Source organism: Orycteropus afer, unplaced genomic scaffold (assembly GCF_000298275.1).
Source record: "Orycteropus afer afer isolate SDZICR_OR568_19922 unplaced genomic scaffold, OryAfe1.0 scaffold00031, whole genome shotgun sequence".
Classification (NCBI taxonomy): Eukaryota; Metazoa; Chordata; class Mammalia; order Tubulidentata; family Orycteropodidae; genus Orycteropus; species Orycteropus afer.
The window spans coordinates 10,196,524-10,208,404 of record NW_006921618.1 but is presented as its reverse complement, the minus strand read 5'-3'; the positions used below and the strand labels follow the sequence as shown (position 1 = coordinate 10,208,404).

At 36.5% G+C, this 11,881-nt stretch overlaps 1 protein-coding gene across 1 annotated transcript; it reads left to right on the top strand.

Moving 5' to 3' along the window:
- Positions 1 to 430: 430 nt before the first annotated feature.
- SRSF10 (serine and arginine rich splicing factor 10) lies at positions 431 to 11,423 on the top strand. Its single transcript, XM_042780260.1, has 7 exons — positions 431 to 495; positions 2,187 to 2,291; positions 5,837 to 5,940; positions 7,228 to 7,390; positions 7,663 to 7,716; positions 7,851 to 7,952; positions 11,363 to 11,423. The coding sequence occupies exons 1-7, from the start codon at positions 431 to 433 to the stop codon at positions 11,421 to 11,423; spliced, it is 654 nt and encodes a 217-aa protein (XP_042636194.1).
- The last annotated feature ends 458 nt before the right edge of the window (positions 11,424 to 11,881 follow it).

The window sequence follows — 11,881 nt, the reverse complement described above, 5'->3', positions numbered from 1 at the left end:
ATAATGGTTTTTTGTTTTTTTTTTTCCTCCAGCTAATGATAACTGTAAAGGATTAAAACATCTGCTTCCAGGCTTGGGGCCTAGACAAGGCAGAAAAGAGCGGGAAAATACTAAAGAAAGCAAGCGCGGGTTGCGAGAAAAAAAAGAAACAGCGAAAGAAGCCAATGAATGAGACCGAGACTATGGCGCGCACCCCAGCCGTCTCCACGCGCAGGCGCACGGCTCGTGATCTCGCGGGAAAAAACCATTGCCGGACCCGGCGTTGCGCGGAGGTAGGGCGGGGTAGAGGCGGGAGTGAAGTCTCGCGAGAAGAGGAGGTCGCCGTAGCGGAGCTTTCTGGCTGTGTCTGTGTGTTTGAGACTCCACCGTAGGACGCGCGGACGGTTTGCGCAGCCCGTTAGTGCCCCTGGCCGAGATTCAGTCCGGAGACATGTCCCGCTACCTGCGTCCCCCCAACACATCTTTGTTCGTGAGGAACGTGGCTGACGACACCAGGTTTGTACAGGGGAGGTATGCCGAGTATACTGTGGGGGGCCGCAGGCGTACGGAGAGGTTCAGAGCAGCGGCGGCGCTAGGCCAGAGGAGGGGAAGGGATGAAGATGGCGGGTCCTGCGTCGGCTTTGGCGCCCGAACTAGGCCGCGCTATCGGCCTCAACTGCCGCTTCAGAGCGAGGGAGGAGCCCCTGGCCCACGCTGGGCCGCTGTGAGGAACGCGGGCCGCGTGGCGGCTTTTTCAGTTTCCCCTCCCCCTCCGTAGTTTGGGGGCCCGTTCCTCCCCCTTTCCTCATGGCGCGTGCAGCGCTGTTCATCGCCCAGACTCAGCGCACCATTGATTTGAAGTTCACGTTCTTTGGGGTGCACGCCCCCTTGGCCCAGAGATTTTGTTTTCCTCTCAACAAAAACAAAAATAAGATTATTTTGCACTGGAATAATGGGATCGAGGGAGAGGATTGTGGCGGAGCATTTTATAGTTTTTAAATACGTTTGTGGTTTTTAATCTGTTGGGAATGTTTAGAGAAAGAGAATGTTGAGATTTGGAGAATTAAATGTTCCCATTGAATCGTGCGAAGTAGCCATTCCCATTTCCTTGGAATTCTGGTCGTTTGAGAAGACGGGTTTAGGAAACCTATACCGTGAAGGCATTGATAATTAAATTATATTAATCCTGCCTGCAGTTTAAATAGCCTTTGTTCCCACCAATTCCCTTAATTACTTCGAATTGCTTTCACGATACTTTGGAAAGTATAAGACTTCGTATTTCACAAATCATCAGTCTTTGTTGGTTTGTTGTAGCCGTGTGTGGTTAAGCGGTTTTTTGTCCTAGCTTTAAGTGAAAGAAAGCAGTAGTAATTAGTCTCTAGAAAATTTTCTCCTTTATCATCTTTAGCATTTATTATTTAAGGAGTTACATATGTTTGAGGATTTTGTTTTTTTCAAACATCCACACCTTGTCTCTCCCTGTTGCTAAAATTTTGGGCAACAAAAGTATATTTTTCACAGTTCCAGAGCTGATTGGATGCTGTAAAAAAATAATAACAATAGAGACTTATCTACAACCTAATTCTGTATTTCTCGTGAAAAATTAACGATGTTGATAAAAATAATAGTAAATTATGATCAAGTTTCTATCTGCCTGTTTTCCTGATCTGTTAATGTGAAATAGAAATAGATACTACTGTTTTTTATCAATATATTTTCTTGTAAGCTGCATTTTATGTTACAAATTCTTAGATCCTATAGCTTTCATTAAGGAGCCTTGGTGGCACAGTGGTTACAGTGCTCGGCTGCGAACCAAAACGAACGATCTGAGTGCAGTTCAAACGCACCATCCACTGTGGGAGCAAGATGTGGCAGTCTGCTTCCGTAAAAATTTACAGCCTCGGAAACCCTATGGGGCAGATCAACTCCATGGGTTTGGTTTTTATCACTTTAACAAAAAGATACGTTGCCTTACATTTTTGTATATTAGTTCTTAAAGTTTGTTTTTAGGTTGAGATTTAGAAGGCTTGTCTTTCAGATTGCTCAGGAACACAGCTGAGACTTACGGGTCACACATTCCCATTTTATTAAACCACAGTCTCCCTTCATTGATTGAGATAGTACAGAATGATACTTATTTCTTACCCAAAAAAAAACCTCTTAAGGACATGAACATAAAAATTTGGGATCTTTTTATGATGTTTTAGGTCTGAAGATTTACGTCGAGAATTTGGTCGCTATGGTCCTATAGTTGATGTGTATGTTCCACTTGATTTCTACACTCGACGTCCAAGAGGATTTGCTTATGTTCAATATCCTTTCTTCAGATGGCTGATTAGTGAGGGGTGTTGAAGTTTGAAATTCAAGTTTAAGTAAGAGGTAACATCTAAAAAGTAGTTTGTTTTTGTCCTCTAATAAATGTCTTGTCTTCACATTTTTTGAAAATTAACTCACACATTGCTCTATTTCTTAAAGTTAATCCAAAAATAATGAAAGTATTTAAATTCCCATCCATGCTACTGAAACTCAAATCAATAATTATAATACATGATTTAAATTTGAATACATTCTGGTTGCTGCTACCTTTAATGTAAGTCATATTAAAAGATAATGTGTTCTTGTGCTTAGCAGTGTAAAGTTTGGTATTCTTGTTTGTTAATTTGAATCACTTGATCAAAGAAACAAATTGTATAAAAATGAGGTCAACTTCTTTAATATTGTCCCCTAATTTGCTGTCCTCTGTTGTTACCTCAGAGAATGTAAAGCTGTACAGTTATGGCGACCCCAAAGAGAAAGCATGAAAGAACCTTTAGAGTAGAGTTCAACACTTAAGGCAAGTAGACAAGCCAAAGACCTCTTAAGGATCAGGCTTGAAGAGAAGGGAAAGTTTGGGAAAAGAAAAAATAAAGAAAAGCTGGAAGAAGGACAAGCCTAATGGGAGACAAAGCCTCGCTTTATCTACAAAGGGGGAAAAGGTTGTTTTTCAAAGTTAAAGATAAAGCCATCTGTCATTTTTGGCCAAGCATCTCATGACAAGTCCTTCTGACAAGCACTTAAAGAGTTAAAGGTCAAGATGAAGTTGAATGATGGCCAAGATTAAAGGAGTCATACCTGATGTATCCTACAGAATAACTATTTTCCTTTTTTTCATTTATTTATGTTTTGTAAGCAGTTAACTTTCAAAATTATTCTGGTTTGGTCTAGTGACAAAACCTGTAACTTGATTTGTGTGGGCCTTTGATGTTGTGATTGTGGTCTTGTATAAATGCACACTCTCTTAAGCTTGTCAAGTTAAAGTGTACCAGAATGTAATATTGTTAAGCTTAAACTCGGTATATTTCTGTTTTGGACCGAGTGATCAGCTGCCACAGGGTGGCAGGCAGTGCTTTTTGAAGTAGCATGAGGTTCTGGGGTTAGGCCAACTCCACAGAACTGTGCTTAAAGGGGAGACAGGTGCATATACTGGGCAGTACTTGGAAATAGCTCTGGTGGTCTTATAAGATCAGAGCCACTAGAAATACTACCTGTCTATAGATAGATTTTTAAAGTGGCTGTGAGATGAGAGACACATATAGACTCCACATTTCAGAAGCTTTGCTCTATGAAACCTGCTGGCCCTGCAGTGCTTTAGCACATGCAATCAGTTGTCCCTGAACGTTTCCCAGAAGGCCACCTCCGTAGGGCAGGTACCTAATCAATGACTAAAGGAAAGCTTGACCCAGAGTTCCAGATGACATTATTTCCTGCCCCTTCAGTGAGATCATCTTGCAACAACAAAGGCTTGGACTGTGGACCTCAGGCTAGGAAGAATTTTAATTGTTTGAATTCAGTAGGTTTCTTGAAACTTAAAAGTTAGCTAAGTCTAATGAGACTGATCTTATGGGGAAAGGCCAAAAGCTGCTCCTGCAAGATCAGTGATCAAGGATAAAGGATAGTGTGGAAACTGGTTGCGAAGCTCTGTTACAGAAAGAAGTAAGTTACATCTGGCATAGTAAATAAAGGTAATGATTTAACCTGGTTTGGGGGTGACCTGGGAACCAATAGTTTTAGTCAGGAGTATATGATAACTTGAGCCAGAAAAAGGTTGTTACCTAAAGGAGAGTTATTCATTCATTCATTCATTCATTCATTTTAATGTGCATACCATAAGCTTTTCTATGGTTTTAAAATACTGTAGTTGAAAGGAATAGGTAATAGCTTTGTTTATGGAAAGACCCTAAAGTGCAAATTTTGCCATAGCTGGCATCAGAGTGATTGATACTTGGCTGTCCCTACCTCTTTACCTAACACCATTCTGTTAGCCTTCTCTTCCTATCCCTGGGTAAACAGGTAAAGTAGAACCTTGCCATGGTCCATCCAGCCAGCCCAGGATTCTGTTACTAAGGGTAGCACCAGAAGATTTATTAACCTTGTTAATAATTTTTATAATTCTCTTGATCTAATTCCTTTTTAAAATTACTATATTCTGTCTCTTGGGGAAACAGAATAGTATACTCACAAGTGAGCCTACTCCTAATTATTTTAGAGCCCAGCTGCAGTAAGCTTGAGGGGGGGGAGGGAGTCACTTAAAGCATTCAATGTTCTAAACTCCCTTTGCCTTTTCATGTTGGAAGCCCAATAATGATTGAGGACTTGGGAAAACCTCTCCTGTTTAAGCTTCATGTTATAGTCTTTGAAAGGGAGCTACTGCAGGCTTTGATTCCTTTCACAAGTGGGAAATTGGGGAGAAAGGTGGAATAGAAGGGTGCTAGTATCAGTGGTGAACTGAATGTGTCGCTTTGAAGGATGTTTTTTTAATTGGCTCTTTAGAACAACTTGTGTCTCAAGTTTAAGAAATAGAAGTGGACAAGCTGAGAACAGTGACTGACTTATTTATTTATTTTAAGATAGAATAAAAATCCATACCTAAACCTTAGTTCCCTTTCCCAGGCTGTCCTGAGTGTACACTTTGCTTCTGTTAGGAGTTGTGATTTTAGGAAAAGAGCTAAGTAAATCCAGGACTTCACATAGTGTAACTGCTAATCTTAAGGGAGGGGAGGACAAGACAAGGCAGTTTAGTTTCTCAGATCTGAAATGGGTACCAGCAGTTCCTGCTTCAGGCTGATAAAAATTATCTTAAAATTCTCAATTTGGAAGCCAGTCCCATACTCATTTCTTTGCAGGAAGCTTGTGATGGTTAGGGCTTTCCAGTCTAGAATGCCTTAGTCTGTTATTTCTTGACAGCGTGCTTTTACAGTCTGCCTGGATAGAATACACTTTTGTTTGTCTTGAGTATTGCTTGATGAGTCTGTCTTGATAACCACAGTGGCTAGTGTGCCAGTCTTCCATGTGTGATGTAAGAAGACAAATACATAAACAATAATATTAGATCTATTTTAGAAACAAGGAAATTAATTTGAGGTTAATGCTCTCATCATATCATGTAAGATATATTCAGCTTGCTTTCATGAGAACTGTTGGCATTTTCTTGTTTTCATTTGAAACAAATATTTGAAAAGCAGTATCTCTTAAGAATTCTTTGTTTTAGCATCCAGTGTAGAACTTTTTGTCTTGTTTTGTAAAGTTTATTATTAAAACTCAGGAAGTTTTTTTTATAGGATTACTTGGTTTATAGGATTACTTAGCTATAACATCTTATTTTAATAATAACTTCTAAAATATATTCACATTTATTTTTAAAAACTTATGCTTTAGGAATCATGAGTGAGTGTTCATAGCTGAGTTAACCAACTAGTGAATGGAGTCTAGTTGATTTTCCAGAGTATCGGGAAATGTGAGTTAGTCCAGACTTACCAAATGAACTTTATATTCATTATCAAAGTTTGCGAAATTTCCCAAGCCCCTTAACATTTAGCACATTTGAGGATGTTCGTGATGCTGAAGATGCTTTACATAATTTGGACAGAAAATGGATTTGTGGGCGTCAGATTGAAATCCAGTTTGCACAGGGGGATCGGAAGAGTAAGTACCCTTATGTCTAACCCGTATAATAGATCATTTCTAACACAGTGTTTTGCTTTGAAGTTCCTTCTTGGAAGTACTTAAGCAGTTTATTCAAAAGTGAAAAGGATAGCTTTTGAGAAGGTAGAGTGTCTCGAATACTTACTTTATTTTATATATATATATATATATATATATGTATATATATTACATTTTTCGGATGACACAGAGTGGTAGAGGAGATCAGAATAGCTGAAATATATTTGGTCTCTTCAGAAAGTTGATGGATCCTATGAATTGTGGCATATTTAATAACAAGGAATAAGATGAAAAGGATAGAACTTTGAAAGTTTAGAGCCTTTTGTCTTCAGAGTATAATTGGGTAATTATAAGTGGGTACATGGAATGGAAATGATTGGATATAGTTAGACTGGGAGAGGCTATATAAATTAAACCTAGAATAGATTTTATATTAGTACTTCATTTTTATTATATATGCAAGCATACACTAGATATTTGCTGCATACTGATGAGGCAGGGCAAGGGCCTTGGTAGTCAAATAGATCTTAAGTTTTAAGTTTTGGCTCAGCCATTATGTTGTCTTGGCCAAGATACTAAAAGATAAGAATTGAAATGGCTGCTGAAGAGAAGAGGAACACTTAGGTGGACAAAGGCTATTATTTTATATTTCCCTAGTTCATGGTTAAGTAATGGGTCACTGGGTATTTACTCTGTTGTATATGTGTATACACATAAAAGTATCTGCTTTGTAGAATTGAAATGAGAATATAATAATGATGGCTGCAGCTGTGTGTGTATATATGTGTTCTCTTTGTCATGCTCTCAGACTGTATAGCTATATATTTGCATTTTGATATTACACATTGCTCTTAGGCCACCAATATGCTTTGTTGTTAATTGTATTCCTAATGAATGGAAACCATAGCAGGGAAATTCTGGGTCCACATGACCATTTTTTAAAATTAAACTTTAAAAGACTTTTGGCTCAGAAGTCTTTCATATATTTCAATTTGAAATTTTAAAAAATACTTTTATGGTATATTTTCATAATGTCAAAGTAGTTGGCAAATCTTGGGCAGCAAGCTAGATGATAGAACTTTGAAGGAAAAAATAGTGAGAGATATTTGAGGATATAATTTTTAACATGTCTTTTATACTTTTTCCAAGATTAATACATTAACTTTGACATGGAACAGGGTGCGGGAAAACAAATTTTACCTTTTTTTTTCTCCCCCTATAATTTAAGTTTTTATGTTTCTAAATACTTCTTTTCTATATATTTCACAGCACCAAATCAGATGAAAGCCAAGGAAGGGAGAAATGTGTACAGTTCTTCACGCTATGATGATTATGACAGATACAGGCGTTCTAGAAGCCGGAGTTATGAAAGAAGAAGGTCAAGAAGTCGGTCTTTTGATTACAACTATAGAAGATCTTATAGTCCTAGAAAGTAAGTGTGATGTCTAGCACAGTGATCTATTAGAAAAGATTTATGTTTGCTAGCACAGTAAAAAAACATTTTTTTAGCCTTTTGAAAATTTTAATTATATGTGTTAAATGTTTCATTGACACTAGAAATATTTTAACATTTCATTTTAAAAAACTTTTTCATTTTGAAAAGTTTTATGGGTTTTTTTTTTGTTTTTTTTTTTTTAATTAAACTTTAAGAGACCTTGTAAACAGACAACTGTCACTGTTTGCTTTTTTTGGTATACTTTTTAGCAGTAGACCGACTGGAAGACCACGACGTAGCAGAAGCCATTCCGACAACGATAGGTAAATAACTTTGTTCTGAAAAAGACCTGTGTATTTTTTCAATTTCAGAGTGAACTTTTGCTCTAAAAATAACAAATTTGATTAATATAGAATCTAATTTTTACTCTAATTGTATCTCTCCTCTGTTTTGAAAGATTCAAACACCGAAATCGATCTTTTTCAAGATCTAAATCCAATTCAAGATCACGGTCCAAGTCCCAGCCCAAGAAAGAAATGAAGGCTAAATCACGTTCTAGGTCTGCATCTCACACCAAAACTAGAGGCACCTCTAAAACAGATTCCAAAACACATTATAAGTCTGGCTCAAGACATGAAAAGGAATCAAGGAAAAAAGAACCACCTAGATCCAAATCTCAGTCAAGATCACAGTCTAGGTCTAGGTCAAAATCTAGATCAAGGTCTTGGACTAGTCCTAAGTCCAGTGGCCACTAATAGTATATAAGCCATGATATTTTTAGGCATGTATCATTCATTTACTCATAGTTTGGTTTACTTAAATTATCAGGAATACAATGTTGCAATGATGCTTAAAAATACACTTGTTAGTTTTCCCTGTACCAGGCAATGGTTATAATTAAAATGATATGCTGTTGAGAAGCCACTCTTAAGAGTCCAGTTTGTTTAATGTTATGGGCAGCTACCAATTTGTGGTGTCTCTGTATATTTTTGTAAAGATTCTCATTTTTTATGCTTGAAGTATTGGTGAAAAGATGTTGGTTGACCATAATTTGCAACATTGTCTTATTAAAAATAAACTTTCATAACCATATTTGGTAGAACTGTTAACCTAGAAATGTAGCTTGTTAATAAGATAGAATGATACAAAAGTGAGGTTGCAGCCACAGATCAACACTGACTGCTCAGACACATTTAGGTTCAGGGTGGACCTTTATGACTTGCTAAAATCTCTAGGCCCATGATAATAGTTTATTTCAATTGGCAGTGTAGAATAGTTGTTTTGTTAGCCCTGCTTTCGTGGGGGATGATGCCAACTAGATTAAGTAGCATTTTCAGGGAGAGATTTTTTGACTGAAACATGGAGCCTTCACTGGTTTTTTCTGGTTTCTATGAAGATTTGAAACATATAAATGTCAGGAAAAACCCACCTTAAATTTGAGCAGATAAATGATGGCAAAAAATAATTTTAGAGGGAAAAAATGCTGTTTTGTAGTTAAACTCTAAATTTTAAGGAGCGTTGTTGACCATGATATTGCTTAGTTTTCTTACTGCTGTTAGAAGTAAGTAATTGTTTCAAAGTAGGTTTTGTTTCTGTGTGTGCTGATAGTGGAAAAGAACTGAATTTTGATGCTTGTTGGACTCCACTGGTGTGTGCGTTTGTATCAAAATCTGCTCACCTCTTTATGAGGAAGGCTTTTGTTTTGCCCTTAACACCTCAAGGTTATTCAGTGTGAGCCAAGTTGAAAAGGCAACACTCCCCATTACTAGGTGATTCTTCGGTGCCATGTAATTTAAAATAATTCTGGGAAAAAAAATTAGTCACTATTAAAAGAGTGACATCTCTTTTTTTATTACCAGTATAGACCTGGCAATACCTGAGTGAAAAGGAGGAAATTATACCACTGACCTTTTATAATTTAATATTTCTCTGAAAGATCATTTTGGGGGCAATAAAAGTGACTCGACAAGTCTAATCTCATTTCAGAATAAAAGCTAGCATCTTTTAAAATCCCAGATTGCTTGCTTGTAGACAAAAGTAAGAAATACTGTGGAGAGGAGATTCCTTTTAGAGGATTATTGTTTTCAGTTTTGGTTTTAGTTGTCTAGGCCTGCCTGTAAAGAACAAAAGATGGCTTTTAAATGCTGTTTGTGAAATGTGTTTTTGAAGGATTGATTCTAGAACCTTTGTATATTTGATAGTATTTCTAACTTTCATTTCTTTACTGTTTGCAGTTAATGTTCATGTTCTGCTATGCAATCATTTATATGCACGTTTCTTTAATTTTTTAGATTTTCCTGGATGTATAGTTTAAACAACAAAAAGTCTATTTAAAACTGTAGCAGTAGTTTGCAGTTCTAGCAAAGAGGAAAGTTGTGGGGTTAAACTTTGTATTTTCTTTCTTATAGAAGCTTCTAAAAAGGTATTTTTATATGTTCTTTTTAACAAATATTGTGTACAACCTTTAAAACATCAATGTTTGGATCAAAACAAGACCCAGCTTATTTTCTGCTTGCTGTAAATTAAGCAAACATGCTATAATAAAAACAAAATGAAGGAAATAATGATTAACTGGAATTATTATAGTTTGGAATATGATTCTAAAATAACAAAACAATCCTTTGTAGATTTAGGAATATTTTTAACCAGTGTTGCACTAGGCACAATTTAACTTTGACTTTGGAAATGACAGAACTTGCCAGAAAATTACATCTTTTACATAATACTTAAAAATTCCTCATGTAATGTTAAAGTTGTTTCATGATTTCTCATTAAGCCTCTTGGGTTAAATACCTTGGAGGTTATTTGGTAGTTTTAAGATAATGTGTTAAAATGAAATTTGGATGGACCAATAATTCTGCTCTCCCCCCTTTCCTAAACAAGATCCATTTCAGCCTTATGTTTATGGCATGGTTTTAAAATATTTTTGCATTGACTGTTGGTGAGCAGTTAACATTCAGTGATAATCACTTTGGGGCAGTGGTTTTAGGTATTTTGTGGTTTGAATTCTAGCTAATTGACAATGGCAGTGATTATAGCTGATATTTATTGAGTATTTATTATGTGCCAGACACTGTTCTAAAATCTTTACATATTAAATCATTTTCACAAAACCCTGTGAAAAAGATACTTTTGTTGTCCCCATATCACAGATGAGGAGATTAAGGCACAAAGAGACAGAGGTCATAAGGCTGTAAATGACAGAGCAAGGATTTAAGACCAGGCCTGATTTTTAGATGATTGTTTTAAATGGATTATAATTTGAGAGATAAAAAATAAACTTTCTCATGATATATCAGACCCTAAGTTTCAATAAGAAACTTAGCAGTAGGCAGTATTGTAATAAACACATTAATCCCAAAAGTAGATTCAGGTGTTAGCCATTGAAATTACTCTCTTTAGAACTGAAGGGATGATGTTTTCATTTTTATTTGCCTCACTTATTTTTGAACTCAGACTGTTTTTCTTAAGAGCCTTGTATGTATATCAAGTGAGTTTCAAAAGGACTTTGTTATGATTGAACCCATCCCATGGTAATTAGGATCCTACTGATACTTGGTAAGGATCCTTACACATTAAGTTAATTTTGGGTTATATTACTGAGTACCTACTGTGTGTCTGGCACTGTGCTCAATATTAAATAGAGTAGATCGTATCAAGATTCAATTGAGGGTTGATAGTTCACCTCTCTTTTTAATTAAGATCTCTCTGCATTTTTTTTTTTTTTTTTTTTAAGCCAAGTAAGCAAGAAGAAAAATGGCAGATAATGCTTCAGTGAGAAAGGAAAGGTGCTACATAGAGTATGAGCTGATAAGTTACAACCCAGGGAAAACACCTGGGAGCTATTGTACTATTCTCTTGAAAATTTGGCCCAGTAAGCTGCTACATCCAGTTCAACTAACAAAATCCTGTGTACCACAGAGAAGAATAAAGAAAACCAAACTGACAAACATCCTTCTTTTATTTAAGACCAAACTGCAGCTGGAATACCCAGTACAGTTCTGCTTACTACACTTCAAGAAAGATCTGAGAAAGCGGAAAAAGAACCAAAGAAGGGCAGTTCAAGCGACCAAAGGGTGGGTGGAAGGTGCTGCAGTATGAATACTGTACGAATATTTTGACTCTGGTCTGAAAAGATAAAAGAATGTTATGGAAACTACATGGAATAATTGAAGTCCCTTCAAGTTTGAAAGTAAGCATTTTAGGACAAATAAAAGGAAATTCAACTTTGTACTTGTGGAAACTAATCCCTAAATATGAATAGGTTTATATTGATTCGTGAATAATAGGTCCATAATAAATTATTGAAAACTAGGATGTCTGAATATGAAGGAAGACAGCCATAGTCTCTTACAGTGCCTCTATTGGTCTGTCTCAAACTGAATTGGGTGGGGAAAGGTATGGTCCAATACAAACATTTTCTTGGTTGTCTCTAAGAAGCCGGTTCCTTTTTTGCTATTATTGGCAAATCTTGCCTTTGTTTATTCT

Coding starts and splice junctions, on each gene's coding strand:
- SRSF10 (XM_042780260.1), top strand. CDS start 431: ATGTCCCGCTACCTGCGTCCCCCCAACACATCTTTGTTCGTGAGGAAC. Junction 496..2,186: donor AACGTGGCTGACGACACCAG/GTTTGTACAGGG, acceptor ATGATGTTTTAG/GTCTGAAGATTTACGTCGAG. Junction 7,717..7,850: donor AGCCATTCCGACAACGATAG/GTAAATAACTTT, acceptor CTGTTTTGAAAG/ATTCAAACACCGAAATCGAT.